The 24,647-nt window shown below is 54.4% G+C and overlaps 7 protein-coding genes across 7 annotated transcripts; 2 read left to right on the top strand and 5 right to left on the bottom strand.

The window, feature by feature from the left end:
* Positions 1 to 29: 29 nt before the first annotated feature.
* CGGC5_v012527 (tRNA-dihydrouridine(47) synthase) lies at positions 30 to 2,446 on the top strand (the record flags this gene model as incomplete). Its single annotated transcript, XM_032030359.1, has 3 exons — positions 30 to 361; positions 411 to 2,312; positions 2,365 to 2,446. 3 exons carry the CDS (start codon positions 30 to 32, stop codon positions 2,444 to 2,446), a joined length of 2,316 nt encoding a protein of 771 aa, XP_031889993.1.
* A 2,903-nt stretch (positions 2,447 to 5,349) lies between these two features.
* Positions 5,350 to 5,840, top strand: CGGC5_v012526 (uncharacterized protein; the record flags this gene model as incomplete). Its single annotated transcript, XM_032030360.1, has 2 exons — positions 5,350 to 5,766; positions 5,814 to 5,840. 2 exons carry the CDS (start codon positions 5,350 to 5,352, stop codon positions 5,838 to 5,840), a joined length of 444 nt encoding a protein of 147 aa, XP_031889994.1.
* Positions 5,841 to 7,431: 1,591 nt separating this feature from the next.
* Positions 7,432 to 8,715, bottom strand: CGGC5_v012525 (Uncharacterized protein; the record flags this gene model as incomplete). Its single annotated transcript, XM_032030361.2, has 6 exons — positions 7,432 to 7,440; positions 7,509 to 7,527; positions 7,820 to 8,191; positions 8,292 to 8,441; positions 8,519 to 8,604; positions 8,695 to 8,715. 6 exons carry the CDS (start codon positions 8,713 to 8,715, stop codon positions 7,432 to 7,434), a joined length of 657 nt encoding a protein of 218 aa, XP_031889998.2.
* Positions 8,716 to 9,983: 1,268 nt separating this feature from the next.
* Positions 9,984 to 11,974, bottom strand: PEX13 (Peroxisomal membrane protein PAS20; the record flags this gene model as incomplete). Its single annotated transcript, XM_032030362.1, has 3 exons — positions 9,984 to 10,684; positions 10,737 to 11,231; positions 11,301 to 11,355. 3 exons carry the CDS (start codon positions 11,353 to 11,355, stop codon positions 9,984 to 9,986), a joined length of 1,251 nt encoding a protein of 416 aa, XP_031889999.1.
* Positions 11,975 to 12,540: 566 nt separating this feature from the next.
* NMRAL1-1 (NmrA-like family domain-containing protein 1) lies at positions 12,541 to 13,675 on the bottom strand (the record flags this gene model as incomplete). The annotated part of the gene is made up of 4 exons (XM_032030364.1): positions 12,541 to 13,127; positions 13,187 to 13,282; positions 13,334 to 13,427; positions 13,499 to 13,675. 4 exons carry the CDS (start codon positions 13,673 to 13,675, stop codon positions 12,541 to 12,543), a joined length of 954 nt encoding a protein of 317 aa, XP_031890293.1.
* A 1,834-nt stretch (positions 13,676 to 15,509) lies between these two features.
* CGGC5_v012522 (PGA52-like protein) lies at positions 15,510 to 16,962 on the bottom strand (the record flags this gene model as incomplete). Its single annotated transcript, XM_032030365.1, has 2 exons — positions 15,510 to 16,658; positions 16,720 to 16,962. 2 exons carry the CDS (start codon positions 16,960 to 16,962, stop codon positions 15,510 to 15,512), a joined length of 1,392 nt encoding a protein of 463 aa, XP_031890197.1.
* A 3,852-nt stretch (positions 16,963 to 20,814) lies between these two features.
* Positions 20,815 to 24,537, bottom strand: rad13 (DNA repair protein rad13; the record flags this gene model as incomplete). Its single annotated transcript, XM_032030366.1, has 1 exon — positions 20,815 to 24,537. The coding sequence occupies one exon, from the start codon at positions 24,535 to 24,537 to the stop codon at positions 20,815 to 20,817; it is 3,723 nt and encodes a 1,240-aa protein (XP_031890200.1).
* Positions 24,538 to 24,647: the final 110 nt, after the last annotated feature.

The raw sequence follows: 24,647 nt of genomic DNA, 5'->3' as shown, positions 1-24,647 counted from the left end.
AATCGGCGGAGGGTTCAAGCAGCACAAAAATGGAGAGCCACGACGAGTCCGACCAGCGCGCTTCGAAGCGTCTTAAGGTGGACGACTCCTCGGCGCAGGTCGGCGGCGTCCAGGATGCATCTGCCGCCGTCGTGACTGAGGCGCAGGCCCCGAGTGAGGAGCGTGTCGCTGTCGATGAGGCTACGAAGCGTGTGGAGCCAATTGCCGCGGAGGAGAACGGTGAGAAGGCGGCGGAGGTGAGCAATGGTGATGTCGCTATGGCCGATGCGCCTGCCGAGAAGAAGACGGACGACAAGGAAAAGAACGACAAGAAGACCGACGACAGGGACAGGTCACGTGGCACTGCTCCCATTAAGGCTGAGTGAGTTTTACCATCAACGGAGTCCTGAGTACCATTAACCCGAAGACAGGTTTCTGATCCACAAGGAGAACCAGTCAAGAGATCAGGATGAGGTCGTTGATGATGACGACGCCGCTGAGGGCCGTGGTGAGGGTAACGAGCAGAAGGGAGACGCTCGCGACAACCGCGACAAGAAGAAGAAGCGCGAGAAGCGTGAGAAGGGTCAGAACAAGGAGCGTAGTTTCGGCCACTTTGACGATGCCCTCCGTCTCTGCAACAGCCGTGCCTACACCTCTGAGTTCTCTCCGCGCGAGTGCAGATTCGGTGACAGATGCAACCTCGTCCACGACCTGCGCAAGTACCTTAAGGAGGGTCGCCGCGAGGATCTCGACACCTTCGCAGGCAAGTGCCCTGTCTTCGAGGAGTGGGGCATCTGCCCTTCCGGCTGGAAGTGCCGTTTCGTCAAGAGCCACATGAAGGAAGTCGAGCACGAAGACGGCCGCAAGGAACTTGTTCTGGTGGAGGAACCCAAGAAGACTACTGGCGATGCTCCTGTTGAGGCTGGACGTGAAGATCTCAGGCCGGGTGTTTATAACAACACCGAGAACCAGCTCAAGATTGACCTCAGCCGCAAGCGGATTGACTTCACCGAGACGGACAAGTACATCACTTGGATGAACAAGGACACGAGGTTGGGCGATGAGTTCCACCAGCGCCGCAAAGATCAGAGGATTGGCAACAATGACGACTTGCGTGCGCAGTACGTCGAGCCGCCCCTGAAGCCGTCTGAGAAGCGCAGGCTTTACTTCGGCAAGGAGACGCCCGCCCTGGCGCCCCTGACTACCCAGGGCAACCTTCCCTTCCGTCGACTCTGCGTCGATCTTGGTGCTCAACTGACCTACTCCGAGATGGCTCTGGGCATGCCCCTTGTCCAAGGAGTAAAGAACGACTGGGCCCTCATGAAGGCTCACGAAAGCGAGATCAGCCCGCCTAAGGTCAACCCTGAGAGCGCCAGCATTGTGAAGGGCTACGACAACTCCCGCGATCTGAAGTTCGGTGCTCAGATCTCTGGTAACCAGGCCTGGCATTGTGTCAAGTCTGCCGACCTCCTCAGCAGATTTGTCCCTCACCTGCGTCTCATTGATCTAAACTGCGGCTGCCCTATTGACATGATCTACAAGTCTGGTGGAGGCTCTGCTCTTCTGGAGTCCCACGGCAAGCTTGAGCGCATGGTTCGCGGCATGAACACGGTCTCTGGAGAGATCCCCATCACGGTCAAGCTTCGCACCGGCGTCAAATCCAACCGCCCCACGGCCTCTTCCATCATCGGCAAGCTCGCCTTCGGCTCCCGCGAGAACCGCGAACGTGCAGGTGCTCCTGGTTGCGCCGCTATCACCCTCCACGGCCGCAGTCGCGAGCAGCGCTACACCAAGAAGGCCGACTGGAGCTATATCGCCGAGTGTGCCGTGATGATCAAGGATTACAACGAGCAGAAGGACAAGCTCACCGATACGGCTCGGGAGCCTGACGAATCCACCCTTCCCAACTCCAAGGACGGCCGCATGTTCTTCCTCGGCAACGGTGACTGCTACTCCCACATTGAGTACTATGAGCACATCGAGAAGGCCAAGGTCGATACTATCATGATCGGTCGCGGCGCCCTCGTCAAGCCGTGGCTGTTTGAGGAGATCGAGAAGGGCCAGTACCTCGACAAGTCGGCCACGGAGCGTATCGCCTACGTCGAGAAGTTTTGTAGATTCGGCATGGAGGCCTGGGGCACGGATGAGCTGGGCATAGGATTCACCCGCCGCTTCCTGCTCGAGTGGCTCTCCTTCGCGCACCGCTACGTTCCTCTCGGTCTGCTGGAGCACCTCCCTCCCGACCTCAACGACCGCCCGCCTGCGTACCACGGACGCAACGATCTGGAGACCCTTCTTGCCAGCAAGAATTACCGCGACTGGATCAAGATCAGGTATGTTGTCCTAAGAGAGGTCTATGTTTATATCTGCTAACGACCGTGACAGTGAAATGTTCCTTGGACCTGCTCACCCTAACTTCACCTTCCAGCCCAAGCACAAGTCCCACGCCTACGAGGCCGAGGGTTAAGGTGGTGATGACATGAGAAGATGATGTAGACACGGGGATAGGTACAAATGGAAAAGAGAGACCTTGCTACCTTTGGCTTTTTTAACGAAGATGACGCATGTTCGAGGGCATTGCCAGGTTGGGGAACATCACGAAAGCAGAAGTTGATGTACCCCAGAATTAAAATGGGCTAGACAAAATCAAAAGTCATTTCACGATCACAAATGAGGCGTTAAAATGAGGTGTTCTTTTTTACTTAGTAGCGACCCTACTTTTCGTCCCTCGTCCCTGTTGATCACATCCATGACGTCCTTAATGTTCCTATCGTTGTTGTCGGCCTTGTTGTCCTCGTTAGTCTTATTCAGTTATTCGCTCAGCAGTGGAAGGGTTACGGTCGGGTCACGAACTTCTGGTCAAACATCGAATAACGCAGGTTCTATTCATCTTGGGCATAACATGGCAAATTGCTGCTTCCAGACGTATTTAAAGGCCCTGAAGGAAAGATCTTACGAACAGCCCACCGCAATTCGAGTCGGTGTAAAGGGTGTAGTTCTCGTCGTGCGCTCAACCTGCGTTCAACAGCTTACGAAACATTTGACCTTCCTCCAGACGAAGCTCATATGAACCTTGCAGCCGACACCGTCTAGTGCGTCGAGTTCCCAGCATGAGTCTGAAATTATTCATTGTAGTATTCGTACAGGAGATGTCATCCACGTTTCCGAGCATAACTTCCAGCCTGGGGCACGTTGGAGAGGGACGTCATGACCACTAACGCGTTTATCAACTCCAAGCAGCTGCAAACTTGGTTCTAATTGGCTGCCTTTGGCTTAAAGAAATAGATCGGTCGTATGTGATTGATCCTGATATAGAGATTGAGAACCATCGCCGCCTAGAGTGGTCAATCATGAAGTTTTCCACGTCACGCCGCCCACCAGGCCGAAACTCCTGAGTCTCCCATTCTTCGTCGGCGTCTATCAATAATGACCGGTTGCCACTCAGTGAATTCGAGATCGATTTGTTTGCTATTTCCGTCGGCACATTGTGAAATCTTTCGACGAATTAGTCCCAAGCCTGCATTCAAGGATTGAGACTTGAAGGCAGTCGCGTCACCTCTGCGCATTCTTACGTACCCAGCTTCTGGCTGCTGACATTGTTCTGCGTGTCACTCTTATTAGATTTTTCAGTGTCTCACACGGCCTTGTGCTTATTTCATGACGTATTGGTATCAATACTGGCTTTTGGGGGACGACTTCCTGTCCCTTTCTTCATGGCAAAACCACAGAAGTTTAGCCCTGGCGATGGATCTTGACCGCAAACAAGTCTGAAAGATCCATGCCTCAGACTTTGTCCACCGGGATCCAGTTGATCAGTAGCTAGGCAACATTTGGTTTCGATACATGACCCTTTTAGATTTATCTTTATATGCCCGTCAAACACTAGGGCTTAATGGAGATGCAACACTTCCTGCTAAGTGGAATCGTCTCTATGTTTAAGGAGCACACGGCAGCTATCGAACTCCATCGCCAATTATGCCCTATATAGACTCGTTCTACCAAGTGGAAGCTAGTTGAAGCACGAGTGGCAATGACCAATTTCAACCCCAACACCGTTGTTCAAGTGAAACTTGCTAACGTCCTTCCATCTCTCTACAGTGCCGGTGCTGGCTGAGTAAAGTGACTGAATACGCGCGAAGCAGGGCTGAAGCGTGATGAGTTAACAATTGTATACCTTGCCGTTGTTTCCGAAGGCGACGAGAGAATTCCACACAAGATTCTGATATAGAAAGAATCAGATGCTCGCTCTTGCCCGAAGGATTTGCTGCGTCTTTCTACAGGTGCATCTCATAGTCGACTCTCTTAAGTACTGTTATTCCACATACGTCTATTACAACTTGGCTCCAAGCCTAGTGATTATTTCCAATTTTCAAGAGATGTTTTATTTAAAGTCACATAGGCTTCTCTCTCTCTCTCGCTCTCTCTCTCTCTCTCTCTCTCTCTCTCTCTGAGGGCAACAATCATCCCTTCCGACGGCCTTTTCAATCTCCAGATGCAAACTCCCTCGCAGAGAGTCAGTCTGGTAAAATACGTATTGACTGGCAGTTTGCTAAAGTAATTTAAGTACATTGCCTAGCATAACTACTGGTTTCCTGATCTTCTAGTTCCCTTGAAGTATTTCTCAGGCATATTAACGACGGAAAAGGCCGCGTCAGTTCAATAAACTATGCTGCTGCTACTGTCCTCATGATGACTTTGACCTTCTGGTAGCTTTGATATGAGTTGCTGAAGACGAAGCACATTCAGACGCATGATTTCTTCGGTTCTGAGTTTTCACTTACATTCTAGATGGATGGGTTTATATATCTCAGCCGTTCTTGATTTTCAGGCAGTAGACGGACACTCACGCACGGTTTATACCAGTTATCCTCACACTTCTATGATGTGAGCGTTTCCTAACCAACGTCCAAGAGATGATTTCTAGAACGGAGATCTCACTGAATAGTCGGGTTCTGCATGCCGACATGATCCGTTCCCATCGTGGAGTCGACTTTTGTGATTCTGGTTGTGACCGCCCTCCATCTCTGTCCATATCTGCGCTAAATACAAGCAAGCCTCCAATGTGGCGTGGAAGATCCAAGCACAGCCAACTGCCAAGGTGTGGCTATCAAGGTGAGCCCGAAAGGTTCCTGTAACATACAAACTCTACCAGGAAGAACTTCTTTTCGGAACAGAACACACAACATACAACACAAACAGGATACGAAGATCAATACCACCATCCTTACGCACCTTTCGATCATTAATGATGTGGCCAACGGGATTCCCCCTACCTCCCAGGAGTATTTCGAAAGCTTCCTTTTGACTGAACCCGGCTCATCCATCGCCTCCGGGATCGAGCCTTGCTTCAACGAGTATGTCGAACGCTACATGTACCCTGGATTCGGCCAGCACATGGTGATCAGTCCGTCGTCATACATCGCCTACGAGATGGAGTATGGCCAAGAGCCGTACACAAACCAGACGTACCCTCTGCCATTCCAATCGACAAGCTACAAGCTCGCCTCGAACGAGGTCAACAAAGATTTGGACTGGCCCGAGGGCGTCAATATCGACCCCTTGATAGCGGCGATATATCGCAACGCGACGAAGAGCCCGCTTTGCGGCCTCCCTGACCACATCTTGGTCAACATCATGCAGCAAACGGATCTGACCACCGCCTGCCAACTCCGCCGCGCCTCGCGAACATTCATGAGGATCTTCTCTTCGAGGCTCTTCTCAAAATGGCATAAGAACGGCGACGGGTACGGCTTTTTATGGAAATCGCCTTTCCAGGCCAAGGGCTGGGTGAAAGCTCTCTCTTTCGCGGTGCCACAGACAAGAGGATTTTGCAGAGGCTGCAAAACCAACCGCACGCCTAGAAGTTGGTTGTCTGATTGCGCCAGAGCTTTCCTGTACTGTTCTGGCTGTGACCGACTCCATCCGACGAGTGTCTTCTCCATTGCGGAGCGTCAGAAGAGGTCACATTCGAGAGTCTGTATCGGCCGAGAAGGGCACATACGCTTGTGCGAACACAAGACCTTCACATGGGACGATTTCGTGAGAGTATCTTCGAATACGTCACTTCCGGCCTCGAGAAGAAAGAGTGTTTCCACCATCACTTGCGACCATGCTAGTCACAAAGAACGGGTTGAAGAGGTGAAGGCGGAATTTCAACAAACGAAGGGCAACGCTCCCTGGGCTAGTCAAGTGGCTCTTCTGAAGAGAAGAAGACATTTGCGTTTCCCCAATAGAAAATGCCCGGTCACTGCTGTCGAATTTCGACGCCGGATTGCTGAGCTGCGAGAACTATCACCTTGTTCATGGTACCCTGAAGAAGGCCCCCGACGGTTAGATCCTATGCTATGTTTTGACGCCAACTCTCGTCACTGTCTCCAATACGAAGGTATCGAGAGATGCGGGATTCCAGTCCATGACCGAGTGGCGACCAAGAGTGATGCGGAGCGCCGCCGTCAGTTCTCTAGATATGATATGGGTACCAATGCTAACGGCAGGCTAGATAGTCACAAGTTCTACCGATGGACAACGGACGAAACTGCCTACTTTCAAGCTAGTTTCCGGAACTGCGGATCCCATAAACACTGCTGGGAATTCACCCTTGATCGCACGTTCGGTGCTTCGGAGGACTCGGGCCAGTTGAGTCCGTCTAGTCCCCAGTGGTACCTTGCGTTGGAACCTGCGTCCTACAACCTGAAAGACGACACTGAATTCAAAGAGATAACTTGGTGCGAAGATCAGGCTTGCCGCAATTATTGTGGTCTCCGAGAACATTCCAGCCTTGGAACAACATGCTTGAAGGACCGGGAACTCGTCTAATACAATAAAAAATCCCGACCCAGGGGGTCTGCTTGTATCGTATGTGAAGATCGAGTAACCGACTGAAGGCCGGATGGCATCTATTATACGGCCGAAAAGTTCAACGAGAATTCCAAATGGATTGAAATGGCAAACCTCTTACCCCGTACTGACCGGACTTACGGCTATGAAGGATGTTCGCATGTTCTCGGCATCAACTGGGTCGAACAGCACAACAACTGCATGTGAACATCAAATCCTGCTGTTCAACCGGATGATTATGTTGATCACCTCTGTTGTGTCAAGACGAACGAATTTTCCTTTCCTCTCGTCGTCGGTTGCTGTCTCTGCTGGTCCATGTCGTCCGTATTCGTCTATAGCGTTGTCGTCTTCGTCGTCTTCGTCTTTCGGGGACTTACTTGAAAACTTGCGGCAAGTTAGGGTCAAGAACATTCAAGATCGAAACAGCGTCGATCGTGGTCAGGATAAATCTCGAGGGCGACCAGAGAACCTCATAACAACATGAGCATTTGGAACGTGGTAGCAGTCTTTACACTACTTGCTGTGTAAACGGTATGGAATCCACGATGGGAGGGTCATGTCCGCAAGTGTGTCTTCGTGACGGGCTATTCCCAATCGCCTAACGCCAGTCGCAACTTAACCCAACTGTGAGACATCAGTAATTTGACCTGATATATAGTTTGCAGACGTAAAGTTTGCCTGGGTACTTATACTGATGAGACAGTGACGACCCTTGTGAGGCGTCAACTACGTATTTCAAGTAACCATATCATGGCACAGACAGAATGAACAAAGACATTTCATCTTGGACTGGATCCAATTGCGTCGAAACTCAAAGCTGATGTATAGCTAAACGCCTCGCCGTGCCGGCGAACCTTCCTAATCTTTACACCAGTTGGATCTTCAGAGCTGTCCAGCTCCCGGCCAACCCTCACCTCATCACCACCGCGGGTCAAATTTTATTCCATAGTCGTCTTCCGCTTAGAAAAAAGTCGTCAAGTCGATTTGCATTAAGGCCTTTTACTGTGCCTTCTTGTCGCCCTTGGGCTGCGTCTGACCGTACTGCTCGGAGAGCTCGTCGTAGCTCTTGTGCAGGCCGGCGCTCTGCTTCTTCAAGGTCTCGATGTCGCGGTCCTTCCTCTCGAGCTCCTTCTTGAGCTTGGCAATCTCGCCAGCGTCACCGGCAACGGCGAGCTTCTCGCTCTGCTTGGTGTTGCCCTGGGTGCCCTCGTAGCTGCGAACCTTGTCCTCAAGACGCATGACCTCGAGGATCATGACATAGGTGCGGTTGAGGATCAAGGACAGGAAGAGGGTGAAACCACAGAGGTACATGTTACGCTGGGAGTAGAACTTGCGGGCTTGCACTTCGAGGCGCTCATGGCCCATGACGGCGGCTCTGTGGCAGAAATTGTTAGTGAGTCGATTGTCCTGAGGGGCTCCTTGAAGGTGGGCATTCCAAGGGAGAGATTGTGGAAGGGGGGCAATGATGTACGCACCCGCTGTTCTGCTTCTCGGTAGCAAGCGCCAGCTCGACCTGGACGCGGTAGACGCGGTTGACGCTGTCGATAAAGAGAATGAGGATGAAGACAAAGGTGATCTTCATCCAGTACTGGACCTTGGCGACGATGGGGCTCTCGGAGATGAAGCTGCGGAAAGGCCGGACGGTTAGCTTCGAGCTCTTTGGGAACGCAGCATGCAGAGGGAGCGGAGCGAGAGCACATACGTAAAGAGTCTACGCTTGATGGCGAAGGGAAGGGGCACGATCAGGAGCATGAACAGGCCCATCTCTGCCATGAGCAGCATGAACACCTAGATCCAGTCAGCGGCGGCTCTCCTCAATTGCCCCTCCCCGAGTGCAGGAGAGGCACGACGCCAGTGTTGTGCAAAGCCGAGACGTACGAGAGTGTAGTAGAGAGTCATCTTGACGATGCGGGGAAAGCTCAGCTTGTGAAAGGTTGGTCGTGTGCTTCCGGTCGAAGTAGGAATTGGTGGTTGTAGGAAAGAAACACTCGGAAGCCCAAACTGACTTGACCGACGGTGTTTTTGTGTGTTGAGCTGGCGAAAAAGTTGCGTGGGTATTGGAGATTCGGAGTGCTGTGATTTGTTGCGAGGGATGCGGCAGGCGGACTTGGGAGGAGCTGGCCTTTTGTACAATGTGCGTGAAAGGTGACGATGGTGGGACTGGATCCGTAAGGTAGAGGTGGCAGGACCACAAAGCGTGCCTGTGTCTGCCAGCAGGTAAGGTACTCGTCTACTTTCCCTACGTGCCTGTCTGCCTACCTATGTTCGTGCGGACGAATACCTACGTAAACGTTACGGGGAGAGCTGAGCAACTGAACCTGGGCGGGTCCCCTCCCTCTGGCTGCGGTGGTCCTGTGTGAGGGACCTACTGCAGCTGGGAGGAAGCTACCGGGTACAGCAAGAAAGACGTAAGTCAACAACGTCATCGGTGGCTCGTGCGTCGACTGGACGGAAGCTGAGGGAAAGCTAAGGGTGCAATCTGCCTGATGCGGCTGCTGCGGCAGCTGCCGCCAGATGGCTCCGGGCCTGGCCAGGCCATGTTGTGCCGCTGTCCGTAGGAGGACACCCGAATTGACTCCAGTCATCCAATCTGACGTCAATGTCGAGATGGCACGAGGAATGGGATAGGGCACACGAATCAGGTTTGGGCACCAAGCCACATCCTGTGGAGCCGCGTTGGCGCTGGTCTGGCCATGTCTTTTCTTCATCCACGCGGAGCATGTGCCTCATCACGGCCTATGTTTTCATGATCATCTTGTGCAAACATGTTGTATGCATTCTCTTCGCTATAGACAAAGACTGCTTCGTAGGCATTACCTTGGGTATTCATAGCATACTGAGACCAAAGTAGCCAACCAGCAGCAAACCGCTCCCAATGCCACGGGATCCAATCGTCAACCTGAACGCCCAGCTTTTAAAGTCCCAAAGGACAAACAACAGCCCCTAAACTGAATGCCAGAATCGTACACTCTTTACAAAGAAAATGAATGGCTTTATAGACGGGTTTTGCGGAGGAACTTGCGAAAGCCCGGTGAGAGGCTCTCTGGCACATGCTCAGATGAGCAGCTCTCTGTCTCCTACTCAGATGAGCAGCACTCGCAGCACTCTGGCGCGAAATCAGATGAGCAACTGTCTGGCGCCTACTCAGATGAGCGGCTCTCTGGCGCCTAGTTATAGAACACGCTCTTCTGGAAGCTCTCGGGCGACACGTCGCCAATTTTGGTCTTGATTTCCGGGGCCTTCTCTGGCACGGGGGCAGCCTTGATCGCAGCCAAAGGCTGTCCGGGTCGCTTAATAACCTCGAGGTAGGTCGAGGGAAGGTAGCCCATGCGGCCATCGCGAGCGCGGCATCTCCACCACTCACTGGGGTTGCCCATGGGGTCGCTCTTGGACAGAACGGCGATAAGTTCGCCCTTACGCACCTCCATGTCCACATCCTTGACGGCGTTGCCGGCTTGGGGCGTGAAATCGTACATTACGCGGCAGTAGTCAAGCTTGGAGGGGTCCAAGGCTTGTTGCTCGCCGGCAAGCGCCATGCGGCGGCGTTCTTCCTCCTCCGCAGATTGGGCCATGGTGTTGATCATCTTGCGCATCAGGTACGGGAGGCCGAACGCAGCAAGAATGAAGAAGAAGAGGGGCTTGCGAGAAGCCTTGGGAGGTCCTAGAGGAGCGCCATCGGGGCCGATGGGCGGTCGGCCTTCAAACTTGGCAAAGGCAGCGGGTGTAAGAGCCGTCGCATCGGCTGGGGGTGGACGGCCGGTAATCTTGGCGATGAGGGTACGGATCCAGCGCATCAGAGTGAAGATGCCCAGAATCGAGCCCAGGGTATCTCTGAGGTTACTAAACTGTTCCGCTACTGAAACCATGGCTATTTGCTTGTCAGTGACGTCTACTGTCGATGATCCGATGCTGAAACTTACCGAAAAAGCTGGAGTGTGTAGCCATATACGTGCTCTCCAACATCTGAGCAAAACCGCCAAAGGCGCCGACGATGCCCTCCAACATCTGGAACGTAGCCTGAGTGCTGTTGTTGAATCGATTCGTCAAGCTGTTCGGATCGTTGGGGTTTCCGGGCATGCCTCCCATGCCCATTCCCCCCATGCCGCCGTACATGCCTCCTCCGTACATGCCGCCGCCATATCCGCCATAACCTCCGTACATGCCGCCACCGTAGCCGCCGTAGGAACCCATCCTTGAGTACGGGCTGCCGTAAGGCGAAGAGTATCCGCCGCCGTAAGGGCTTGCTGCACCGATACCGGCTCCGAGTCCGGTCCGGCTGTATGCCGAGGCGTTCTGGTTGACCGCGGAGGCGAGAGAAGCTGGCCGCTCAGGGACAGTGGGCGCCGACGATGGTGAAGTCGTCGAAGCAATCGAGGCCGCCGGTGTCGGGGTCGCGATGGAAGCGGCGGTAGGAGCTATTGATGAAACCGTTAATAATCTCGATCTAGAGGCTGGATTGGCAATGTTGGTGCTGGTAGACGCACTTGACGCAGCGGTAGTTGCGCCGGCCCGTTCCCAAGGCTTTGGTGGTGATGCCATTTTCTTGTTTCACGATAAGGAAGAAGTTTTCCTTACAGTCGTTGGTGTCGCTCGGCGTTATCTCGCAATCTACCGGTCGGGGTTGGCTGGTGGCGACGTTGCCGTCTGCTGCTTTGTTTTTCTCTATCTCGAGCACCGGAAATGCGACGGATGATGGCTTTTCGCAGCCAGGTCGGATGGAAGATGGCAATCGACCTCGATCAGCTGCGATGTCGAAAGACGATCCGACGACGTTGGCGATGGTAGGAGAGGAGGAGAGGGGAAGGCAAAGTCGGGGTAGAGGAGAGGAAGAGCGTCGCTGGGATAACGGACGCGGATTGGGCTGATAGTGCAGCAGACCTGAGTAATGGGGGTCAGTCGGCGGACGGGGTCGGGGACGCAGCCGTGCGTGCAGTTGCCAGTCGCAAATGCTGGCGGCAAGTGACCCGGGGCCTGTGCTTGGCGTTTACACTGAAAATGTGGAGAGGAAATGCGAAGGGTGAGGGTAGTAAAAGGTAAAAAAAACATGGGGTCGGGGGTTCAGGTTCCATTTGCCTCGGTATGTCGGCCGGCGGCCTAGGCCTGGCTTACGCTGCTTCGTTGCCGCTGCTGCGCCGCCCATAGAACCAGGCCTCGGCATCTTTCATCAGATCGCAAAGATAGTCATTCAGGGTCTCAAACCGTTCTGGCGGTTTCGGACTTATGTCGTCTTTATTTGCACCGAAGGCTATTCGTTGCGAGACCACCAAGTCTTTGTCTTCGTTGCAAACAGGGTCGGTTTGCTGGCGACGCACGACACGCCTTTGCAGCGTCATTGGCGGCCGCATGTAGCTGATGCGGATCTGGGGATCTCGCTGCAAGTCACTGAGCAGAGGACCACAATTTCCTGTATCTGCACGGCTTTGTTTCCGACGTTGTCAATACCCTCGAATTTGAAGCTTTAGCTCGATCAAGAACGATCACAAATCATAGTGATTAGAGACGACGACAACGGTAGTCGAAGCGACGAGAGTGACATCGAGCGAGACGATTAGAGACGACGGCAGCGGACGACGGCGGCGGGAACGACGATAGCGAGGAAAAGCAGACAACACAACACGTTTGTCACGATTTAAAGTGTCTGGACCATCTGAGTCATCAAGGGTTCAAAATCACAAGCTTCAATTTCTATCGTCCTATCACGTTTCTTCTCTCCCACCTCCACGCTCACTGCAGCCCGGCAAAAGCCTTGGCGTTCTTCACGTGCTCTTCCCACGTAGTCAGCTTGTCCTCGACAATGGCGTGCGACTCGTCCAGCTTCTCGCCGCCGTAGTATCCAAACTCATCCAACAGCCTCATGTTCTGCAGCATCTCCTCCGCCACGAAGTCGGGCATGCCCTGGCCCTTGAGCGCCCCGCGGAACTGGTCGTGCGTGAGCTGGTTGTACTTGGCCGTCTTGCCGGCCTCGGGGTACACCTTCTTGAACACCTCGACCGTCTCGCCGGCGGTCACGTACGCCGTCGCACCGAGCACGCGCTTGCCGAGGACCTTGTCGCGGTTCAGCACGATGCCCTTGACGAACTTTCCGGTGTCGGCCACCGTGTCGAAGAGCGGGATCGGCGCGGACGCCGGGATGGGCAGGTTCACGGCCCACGCGTTGTCCGGAGGCGTCTGGCGGAACATGCCGCCGGGGAAGTTGGACATGTAGAGGCCGGGGAGGAAGAAGGTCGAGGGGAGGGAGAGGGTCCGGATGTATTCCTCAACAGCGGCCTTGCTATCAAAGTGGTACACGTCTGGAAGGACGCCCTTGGAGACTGTGAAGGTTTTGTTAGTGAGTTGCGTTATGCCATAATGTGGAAGCTAACAAACTTACGCTTGTTGATGTCGAGCAGAGAGCTGAAGATGAAGTGCTGGACGCCGGCCTCCTGCGCAGCGTCCGCAATATTCTTGCCCTGCTGGATTTCCAAGTCTGCCTTCTTGTTAGAAAGTGTTGTCTCGCAAGCCGAGTTGATAAACCCACCCTTGTCCAGCTTATCCCAGTAGTTGGTCACGGCGAAGACAGCAGTGGCACCCTTGACAGCAGCTGCCAACGACGCCTTGTCTCCAAGATCGGCCTGAGTGGAAGAGGGTTAACTTCTTGCCTCGTAAATCGTTGAGTGAGGTAAGAATAGTCGAAACAACTTACACTGACAACCTCGACGCCCTTGGACGCCAAAGCCTTGGAAGAGTCCTTGGTGGTGTCACGGGTGACACCGCGGACTGCCCACTCTGCCTTTAGCTTGGGATCGTTCAGGAAGATGTTGACGACGCTGCCACCCTGGGCACCAGTCGCTCCGAACACTGTGATGATCTTCTTGGACATTGTTGATTCTGATTTGCGTAATTGCTATGCGCGGGTTTGTTTTCGTAGTTGGAATAGGTTGGACCGAAGCGTGTGCTAGCTGCGTTATCAAGTCAGGATGGGGAACCTCCGGTACTTGTACGACGATGGAGTTCGGACGGACCTGAGTGCTTCTATGCGTGGAACGTCTCACAATTCAATATCTGAGTGCCGATTGGGAACAAGATTGTAAGACAATGATATTTGAATTGCTGATGCTCTTCTGCTTCGTCGTCATTGAGGGGCAGCGTCGTCCAAGCTTAATATACCCCTCGTCCAAGCACTCCAGCCTGCTTGCTTGCCAAGCACACACAGTCTAAGACATCGCGGTGCCACAACCGCAGTAGACGCATCTCGACATAAACTACCGAATCAGGCAAAGACACTGGCGCAAGAGAGGCCACTCACGCTCCATCGCCCAGAAGAAAGTTCCGTCCAATACTGCAGACCCCGCGCCGCAGAGGTGCTGCGTGGCTGTTGCCCGCGAGCTTACTTACATGGTGGAGGTGCGTGTTGACCTAAGCAGACACTAAGCAGCGCCGGACTGCCCTCCGACACCCGAAAAGTCCGTCCGTCTGGAGCTGCACCTCGACGTTCCCGCACTTGGTCGGGCACCGGGGGACTCGTGGTGCTTACTCATGGCGCATACTCTGTACAACGGTGGAATCAACCAGTGGCACTGCTGGAGAAGCCTCATCAACGCGCGCTACGCTGGTTGGCTTGCCGCTGATCTTGGTCCAAGTAGAGCTTACCAATCGAACCAACATTAAACCACGAGCTTCCCGCCGTCTCCACCTGTACAGACGCGAGGCGCGAAACCCCGAATACAACACCATGGAAAGTTAGCAATCATTGAAAACAATTTCTCGAAGAAGACTTCAGAAACTGGAACTTTCTTTGCGTCGCAAGCCGATGATGTGAACTTCTATCTTGACGATGTCATTTGTCACAGTCGGGTAATTGGTTGGCTCGGACTTCCGATCACGTCCGCAGTCTCCAGCGCGAACTGCCTCTTGGCCTCGACCAAGAAGAAATGCTCCAACATCGATAGAACATTCATCAACATGTGCATCCTTTGCAGTAGGTGGAAGTGCTTGGGGAAAACCTGGTTTGCAATTCTCCGCAACCTACGGCGTGCGCCCTCAGAGAGCAGGCTGGCCGTAGGATCGAGAGGCGCTTCAGCCTGCACATACTACACCGTGAAAAGGCATCTTCCGACGTCTCGCGTCTGACGTGGTTATTTGGTGAAAAGCCACAAAGCTTGTGCCCTTGTAGCACCAAGATAGACGGCTTCTCCGACAGAGGGAATTGCTAATATAGTCGCGTAAGTGTAGTACCAACCGGCTTTCCCTCACCCGAGACATCACAGCGAGGGGCAACACATCACGCGAACTGAACTTGTTTGAACTTTCGTATCGATTCCAAATCATTCTAATTGCTTGCAGAGAAGGACAAAAATGCATTCCTTCTCTAACCATGCCCCATCCCTGAAATCAAAAAGGCGCACTTTTCCGGGGCCGGGTATCATCTTGGACGCCGTCTAAGAGTCATTTCGTTTTGCAATCCCCGCCTGCCTCCCAAAGCGAGGCATCTTTGCTGTTCATCCCCGAATAAGGTATCAAAAGAAGTGAAAAAAAAAAGGCGTCGTTGAGTCATCAGATACCATGATCCAATGCAAGCAAGACTTGCTCGACTCGGCGAGCCAGAAGAAGAGAAATTTCGTCAAAAAGGGGTGTCGAAAAAACAAGGCCGTCCCAATCTCATATATGCAATCGTTGACCTCCCAAAATCTCATTCAAATCTTGGCGCTTTCCGCTTAGCTGGAGAGAGCGAACAAGCTGACCTTGTTGTTGCCGCTCGTGGAGGCGATGGAGGTAGTAGAGAGCCAGCCCTCAACCTGCTCGCGGGTCAGACCGGCAGAGAAGTCGACGCTGCTGTCGAGGACCTTGACAGAGACCTGACCGGAGTCGCCGTCGAGAACAGTCGCAACCTTGATAGGCTCGCCGGTGGGACGGTCAAAGTAGTCGGAAGAGCCACCAGGGACGTTGGAGTGGAAGGTGGACTTGCACTTGGTGTCGCCAGCAGCGAGAACCTCGAAGATGTCAAGCTCACCGCACGCGGGCCAGCAAGAGCAAGAGTTGTACTGAGCGGTGCGGGGAATCTTGGCGTTCAGGAACCAGAGGGCCGGCATGTCAGCGTTGAAACCGGCGGTACCGTCCATGGGCATGTTGAACTCGAAGAGCCAGACAGAGTCCTCGCCCTTGAAGCCGTGGTAGGCAACAGAGCCCGGGCGGTAGTATCCGCAGCTGCCGTCGGTGCACTCCTTGTCGCTGTAGATGGCGAACTCCTTGTTGGAGGGGAGGTAGACGGGGTTCAGGACCTCGGGAGAAGCAGCGCCACCGCTGGCATCAGAGTTGAGGTACGACAGAGAGTTACCGAAGACGTTGTCGAACTTGCCAGAGCCCTGACCACCGTAGTTGCCGAGGAAGACGAGACCGTCAGCGACACCCTGGTCGGCGTTGTAGTAGGCAACACGGCTGTATTCGCCGCTGGAGCTTCCAGTGGAGGTGCTGGCCTTGCTGGGGCTGGCCTTGCTGGAGCTGGAGGGCTTGGAGGCGGCGGCGGCAGCAACATCAGGAGGCTGAGAGACAGCAGCGGGAGTAGGAGTGGGCGCCACGATGGGAGCAACAGCCGGAGTGTTAGCCACAGGGGCAACGTTCGGAGTGGCGGCTGGGTTCCAGTTGTTGATCCAAGACTGGACAATGCCGTCGATGGTAGCAGTGACCCAGACATCGCGCTTCTCCTCCTTGTTGTCATGAGCCTCAGCATGCTTCTTGTGCAAGTGGTGGTGACCGTGGCGGCGGGCGTGAGTGTGAGACACGGCGGGAGAACGCTTGGCGCTGGACTTGAGGTTGTACACGGCAACTTGCTTGAGGTTCATGGGACCACGGAAGAGAGGAGTGAGCTACGGCGATGTTAGTACCTTTGTGCAATAAATCCTTTGGAAAGGATGGAAAGAAACTCACCTCCTCATTGAAGGGGGCCAAGGGACCAGAGAAGGCAACATCTTCAAAGCTGCAAGAGCCATCGTCGCCCATGTTAGATACAGCCTTGTAAGTGCCAGGGTGGCCGACGTTGGAGTAGAGGATCTGTTCCACAACGCCACACCACCAGTTACCACCCTCCTCGGTGGCAGTACCAGAGGAGCACTGCTGGAGAGCCTGCGCAACAGAGGCCGAAGCCAGGAAGACAGCAGTAGAAGGCTTCATGGTTGTTCGCAAGACGTTCTTTGGAATGAGCGTTAGATGCTGAGATTGCTGGGAAATTGCGTTCGTTCCTTGAGTATTTGACCGGCCTCAAAGAGAATCGCAACTGGCGGGTAAGAATGTTTCTGGAATCTTTTGAGGGTTGTTCGACGGCCCAGGCTGTTCTTTGACTCAACCAGGAGGCTTGTGACTGGGTGGTGTTGGAATGTGAAGTACTCAGTGAACCCTGTTCAACGGTGTGGTGTGGGATGTGAATCAACGAAGCGCTGGTGCGTCGGAAAAAGGAATGTCTGGTGACTATGTAAGTCTCCAAAAAAGGAAGGGCGATGCTATTCAGTGTCCGGCAGGTCGGAACAGTGCACCAACTTTGTTGTTGATCGTGAGGATGGAAGAAGGGAAACCAAGAGGAGGTGGGTGAGGGCAGGCGGGAAGGTTAAGTAAATAAATTGGCCGAAGGAGAGGAGGAAGAGAGAAGGATTATCTCGGGGGACAAGGTTAATGGAGGTGTGGGATGGAGTGCTCCATCTGGGAAGGCAGGCAAAGAGGAGACCGGTCCCGTAAGGCAGGAAGCAAGAAGCAACGACCAGGTGGACTTGCCCTGGTGGAAAGCAGGAACCAACAGGGGCAGGAGCGATGCAGGAGCAGGAGTCAAGAAGCACCTTCCCAAGTGAATGGAGTGCAGCTCTACGGATACGGATACTGCCACCCCCTCCTTTCCTCCTTCCTTCCTCTCGAGTGAATTCAACTGCGAGGTGTGGGTTGCTTCCTGCAAAAGAAGGGGCCAAGAACACGAACAGAGAGGCAAAAAAGCCGTTGGATAATTGGACGAACAGGGAAACAGAACAGAGTTGGCCAATCCGCTTGTCAGGTTCAATTGAAACAACGGCTCGGCCGCTCATGGGGGTTGTACCTTGCAGCGCCTGGAGGTCTGGGCAGGGGGGGCTGAGTTAATTGCACCTCTCCCACTCACCGTGTCACCCAACTCGCTCTCGACTCGAGGTACATTCTCCTCCTCTCTTCCATCACCGCTCCCTTCGTACCTCCTCCGATGTAGTCACCGAAGCGGCCACCACACTCGGCCTTCAGAGGTGAGCGAGTCGAGAGCAGCCCACCGGCTGCGCCAAGAGCCAAGTCAACCCGCCCTGCTCTCATCGTCCAGGTCCCAATAGCATGGCCAACCACCGACTGGCACGAAAGCTGGGCTTCCTCGGCGTTCTGGGCTCTAATCTCAACCTAAATGAGAGACCAGCTGGCTTTCCCGCACCATCGTGACTACGTTTCTGTCATTGCTTCGCTGCCCTTGGGAAAAAGTGCAGCCTCGAAAATGACATCCGGGGCAACCAAGAGACCAGCTGGCTGTCCAACATAGCAACGAGACGAACCGCCGCTGACCCAAAAATATAGGGCGAGACCGGTCGAGCTGAATCGGCGGACCAACGTGCAAAACGGTCTACAGCAACAGCTTCACTGGCTCTTGCCTAGGGTCAAACTGCGCTCGCGAATCGCACACTGCTCAGACAACGGCCTCCGCATCTATCCTGGTGGCTGGTGGGATTCTGCACCAGAAGACTTGGGGTCCGGCGCGGATCTATTCTTGATATCGACACAAAGAAGATTGCGACAGAGCAGAACTACTGGAAACCACAGTCTGGCGCCTTGGCTTGCCGTCTTCTTCAGGCGGTCCAAGAAATGAGCCAGCGCCAGAATAAGGCCTGTGAGGTGCCAAACAGCGCTCTCGGGCCCTCTGTTCTCGCGGCCAGGGAATATCGATCTCCGCCCATTTCGGGGAATTTGGGGGTGGCAGTGTGACAGCCTTGGGCCTCCAGTTCTGCGCTGACCTCGCACCCGGCAAATCAAGCTTACCGTGGTGTGAGCCGGTCGAGTCCACGGTGTGCGCCCATCCGGAGTCTGTGGGGTGCCTCTCTCACCTGGGTTCATCTCAATCCCGGTGACAATGTCAAGCTTCCATCCCATCCCTCAATCTCGACCATCAGATGTGCCAATCACCTCGCTCGGCCACTGTCAACAACCCACAGCGCGGCCCATTTCATCCGATGTTTAATCGCGCAGCGCCCTCACCTGCCGGCCACATCCCAACTCACCGTGCCGTCGAGCCATGTGCTGATACCGCGGAAGATACGGGTTGGACGTTTTTGCTTTTGCCCTTTCCCCGTTCACACGCGGCAGAGCAAATGACGATCACTCCGCTCCTGCTCATTAACCCCCAATGTCACTCAGACCAGCTAGAGCGTTCGAGATCCGCTCTGGTGACGGATGCTTTGGTTGCCGGCCCAGCATGGGAAGCAACAAAAAAACAAAAACCTTGGACGAGCGGCCCGGGGTCGAAACAAAATTCCAAGCGAGAAGCAAAAAAGTCAATTATTCAGAGGCAACGAGAAAACCGCTCAAACAGCCCCATGGCCCCCGCGTTGTAACGTATCGCGGTGGACGGGGTTGGTTCTCCCCGCGACCACGTCGACGTCGTTGGTCCGCAAACCCCGTCGTGGAACTCGGGGCAATATGCTGTAGCCTGTGTGGCAAGGCAGAAGGAACAGTGAAAACAAAGTCAAACGAGACCCAGTCTCTTGAGGCCGGAATCTGACATGAGACGGCGAGTAAGAATTATTTCCAGTCGTCAGCCGGCAGCGCCTATTTTACCCAGAGAGCAAGTCGAAGCGGGAGCTGAGAATCCTCGACGAAGGACCTTATCATCACAACATTTGGGTTGGCTGTTCCTGCATTAGCGGAACCGCTCACCCGCGACGATTTGGTTGGCTGTTTTCCAACTCTGCCTGCAGTGATGCACTCTATTCTTACCGTGGCGACTCCTTATTCGACGACATCTGCCCGTCGCGCCTGCGACCTCAGGATGCACCACCTTCACATGCCGGCATATCAACCGGGGTTCCGTCGACTCTCGAGGCACAGGAACTCTGAGAACGACAGCAGCACGTTTGCGCCTCGTCCACGAAGACATCACCGAGTCGTGAGCGTCACCTCTTGGCCTTGTGGACCGACCCAACCCAAAAAATCTTGTACTTCTCCACGTTACATGCAGTGCAAGCGGAATGCTTCTCAGTCATCACCCGCCAACTCGCACGTCGACCCAGAATGATCTTCGCCTCGCAACTGACACCCCGCCACGTGGTAACGCAAGAGAATTTCAACGTCCCTCGTCCTCCGATTGGGGAAACTCTTGTGTGTCCCAGCTGCTGTACTTTTGGGCCTCGCACACGTGCAGGTCAGGAATGTTCAACGGCGTACCTGAAAATCACTCTTTCCCACCCTCCTTCTAGGAAAAGAGCGGCCTGGATTGACGTATGGTTCAGCCCTGGCGGACCCTCCATCCACAACACTAATTGCCCTGCGGGACAAGCAGCTGGAGAGCAAAAAGTCCTCTCGGCCAAACCAATGCCAACTTGCATGGACACCACCGATTTTTCTCTCTTTTCTTTTCTCATGATGGTGCTTCGGCCAACTGCCGTCTGGAACGTGACTCACATAATTCTCAACTTTTTCCCACCCGTGGTCTTTTGCACAAACATCGCCACCGCAAAAGCCACGATACCATCTCCAAGACAGGGATGCTGAGTCGCAAAGGACTTCCCAAGACATACCGCCACTTCTCAGCCCTCGTCGCAAGGCTCGGAACAGCCACGCGAGTCCTCGGGATCGGGGGGTGTCCTGGATCGGGCGTCCCCTTGAGCATGTTCTCTGATGTCCACTTCACTGACCGCCAGCAAAGAACTGCCTGCAGTGACCGGGCACGACTTTCAGAAATCACAATCACACTCGTAAGACGAGAACGGAACGACGATGAACACAATAGTGACACATGGTATACATCTATAACATCTAAGCAGAAGCCTTGGCCTTCTTTCCCCTCCTCGGTCTAGCACCGCGAGAGCTCTGTTCCTCGTCAACCTCCTCCTCACCGTCGTCGTCCACAAAGTCATCTTCTTCCGCAGCCACCGTCTTGGCCCTCGACTTTCTCTTCCCTGTGGTCTGGGCCGGTGCAGCAGGCGCCTCAGCCGCAGCCTCGCCATTCATATTGGCCCTTAACCTACTGACAGCGTTCGCCATCCTCTTGCTCGTCGTAGTCTTCTGTCTCGGCGCGAAGGCATCTCTCGCGCCCACGCCCACAGATCCCTCGAAATACCGCGTGATGTTCGCCTGCGTACCCTCCACGTCGCGTTTATTCATGTCCCGAATGACAGGGACGAGAACCTCGTCGGTGCGCTCTTTGCTCCATCCAATGGTCGCCATCAAGAATTGTCTGAGGCCCTCGAGGTCTGGAACGCCCCATTGGAACTGCTCCGGGCTGCTGTCAACCTCTGGACGGAGATAGGCGTCGGTCACGGCCGGATTGGGGAAGCCCGTCGGCAGGAAGAGTTTCGTCGCCTGTGACTTGCGAAATTTTCGGCGGAAGGGATTAGTTGCGTCCGCTTCTTTGGGGCGGCTGTTCATCTGCACCTCTTGCCACCAGTCCCGGAACTTGGCCAGCCCGTCCTTTCCGGGAAACTCGGACAGAATCTCCACTGCCGTGACCGGACCGACACCCGGCAGTCCTTCCGTGTAATCAGATCCAAGAAGCTGGGCGATGGCAATCAACTGGTCCCGCGACAGCGAAAGCTCCTTCTCCAAGTCAGATCCAAGGTAGCACTCGACGAACTTGTTGCTGTTGAACATGTTCTTGTACACGCGGGTGCCCCCAAAGAGAAAGGTGTCGGAATCGTCGGTGACAATACCATCGACGAGACCGAGGTGCACGAGTTCCGCGCACTGCGCTTCAGCCTCCATCGGCGCTGTGATGTACGGGATACCAAACAGGCGGAGGAGGGCCTGGCACTCGGTGACCATGACCTGAGTAACCTCGTCTGCGTCACGGCGGTCCTTCTTCTGCTGTGTGCGGAGAGCCTTGAGCTCCCTTTCGTACGCTTCCTTGTTCTCAAGTTCGGACTTGTTGTTGAGCTCGCTGGCGAAACGAGCGTGCTCCTCGGCTTCCTGGGCCAGGTTGGCGTAGAGTTCTTCATCCTCGGGGTCACTGAACTCGTCGTCGCTGTTAGCGAAGACATCCGCTTCAATGTCCTGCACAGAGTCGCCGGCAGTGTTAGGGTCATCCAACGCAGGGCCATCCATGAGTTCCTCAAAAGTAAGTTCGGTCTCCTCGGCAGGCTTTGGCTCTTCTGCGGCCGTCGTGACGTCTTTCATCTCTGGCTCTGGGGAGTCTGAAAGTTCTCTGACGGTGACTTGCATGTCCTCGTCGGCGTCGTCCACCTGGACGTCTTCAAAGTCAGGCTCGGGTGATAGTGAAGGCTTTGGAGACGGCGCAGCAACCTTGCTGGTGGTGAGCGCTGGTTGTGCCATATCTTCTGGCGACGCAACTGTTTCGGCAACAGGGCTCTTTGTTGTGGCGTCCCCAGCTGGAGACAGTACCTCTGGAGCCGCGGTCTGCTTGGGGGTTGGAGGAGCATCGAGAATCTCAACATCACTATCCTCGCTGTCAGAGGACTGAATCTCAATAAGCTGGTTCTGTCGCTGGCGTTCAAAGCGGCGCTCTTCTTCCAGCGCTGCATCTCTATCTTCGGTATTGATGTCCCTCTCAACCTGTCGCTGTTGTTTGATGGATTCACGAATGTCTGAGTCATCGACCATCCAGGGTGGCAGCGGCCTAGGCCCCTCTTCTTGCGGTTCTCTTTGGAAACCACCTTCGTCATCGTCGTCCACGTGCTCGCCATTAGCAGCCTCAATGATGAAACCGCCGCCAAGGTCTGCGTTCTCAATCTCTTGAGTTGGTTTCTTCAAATTCAGCGGAACCTGCGTAGTCGGAGCTGGCTCCGCGGGCTTTTTTGCTGGCTGGGCCTTTTTGGAAAACATAGAAAATCCCAAGTCAAGCTTCGGGAACGGCAAGGGCCCATCAAACGGGTTCTTGACGTTGGGCACTGCCGGCTTTGGTTGAGCTTTCTTGGCCTTGCGAGACGCTTTAAGAGCCGCTTGCAAGTCCATCTCATCGTCGCTGCTGCTGGCATTGCTTTGCCTTCGTTTGGGCACAGCGGCGGTAGATCTGTTGTTGACTATGTGAGCAACCATTCGTCCGCTTGTGGCAGTGATGCGCTTGGGAGCTTCGACGGCCTTTTGCTTCCATTCGGGCATTTCGACGTCCTCGAATTGCTCCTCTTCTTCTAGGTCTTCAGCATTTTGCCCGTGCTGGGATTGCAAAGACATAGCAATGGCACGGTTGATGTCGTCTTCCTCCTCCGGGTGCAGCCGCTCTTCGCGTTTCTCGCCATTCAACCTCTCGTGTTGTTCAGGCAAGTCTCCACCGACAAAGAGAGTATCTTCTTCCTCAAACAGACCGTTGACTTCAGCTTCTCTTCGGCCGTCATAGAATTGCTGTCTCCTGAGTGCTGCATCCCTCGATGCCTGTGAGGCGGCCGTCGGCAACCGGTTGAGACCCTCAACAGGAACGTCTTCGAAGTCGCCATCGTCATCGGATGCTTCGGCCTTCTCCTTTTTCTGAAATTGAAAGTCCAGAGCATCGACATCAATAGGCTTGTGAGCTTCACCCAGATCTTTCTCCTTGCTCACGACACCCAAAGCCCAACCGCCCTCTGCTCCTTCGTTCCTGACCAGAATGTATTCCCTATCCTTCTCGCCAGCGATACGGCCACCCCCATTAAGGGTGAGATCGAGGCCTGTCATGCCGGCTTCCTTCATGAGTCGCTGAGTGAGATTGTTTCTTTCTTGTACACGTTCAATCTGGAACCGAGAGAAGTCCATTCTGTTCGGGAACATTTCGTCCAGCTGCTCCTTGCTGAGACCCATTCTCAGACGACTGCGTAGCCTTGCCGCATTCAAAATGTTGTATCTGTCCGCCGGCGGCAGACTCTTGAAAAACTCGCCGTCAAAGTCGATCTTGCTGAAGTCGTAGAAGTTGATGTCCTCGCCGTTGTGAAACTGCCTTGCATATTCCTCCAATTCCTCGATGCTCATGATCCTAGGATCATCCGCCTTCGCCATCGAAGCAATGTCGCCATCGAGTTCCGGCAGGTGGTACGCGTCTTGCTTGAAGAACTTCCTTCCGCGCTGGCGTTCCTGCTGCGACATGCCCACCTCGTCAACGTACACAATGTTATCCACATCAGGAATCTCCTCCTGCGGCTCCTCGCGCTCCCGACGGATTCCCCTCTCAGCATCACGTCGCCTCTTGTCTTCCTCTTCCTCAGCAATCCTTTGCATCTGCACGGCAAGAAGCTTACCCGCCGTGCGGACAGCATCTTCCCTGCGTCCCTCACGCCGTCGCTTACGGCCCTGGATCGTCTGTCGCTTGAGAACAGGGGCACCGCCATCGAAGACGAAGACGGGCTTGATTCCGAACCAGAGCAGCTTGCAGATACGACGAAAGAAGCCGACAACGTGAGAGTTGCGCAGCGCATTGCCTTCCTTGTCGCGCACGGCTTTCAGGAATTGGTATATCCAGATGGAAGCATCGACGGCGAGTCGCTTGCGGTTGAGTGTTGCGAGGTTCGTCGGTCGCGCGCATGGCTGAACGACCGTCCAGAGGCCGTTCACACCCATGGCTGTGAAGGGGGTTGTCGGACGAGGGTAGGTTCGGTCTGTTCGGGATTCACGGGGGTGTTCGGCTCAGCGAGGTGCGAAAGGGCACGAGAAGCGGTCTTCTCATCCAC

Source organism: Colletotrichum fructicola (assembly GCF_000319635.2).
Source record: "Colletotrichum fructicola Nara gc5 chromosome Unknown KSG_Nara_v1_contig07, whole genome shotgun sequence".
Taxonomy (NCBI): Eukaryota; Fungi; Ascomycota; class Sordariomycetes; order Glomerellales; family Glomerellaceae; genus Colletotrichum; species Colletotrichum fructicola.
This window is presented reverse-complemented; position numbering and strand designations above follow the sequence as displayed.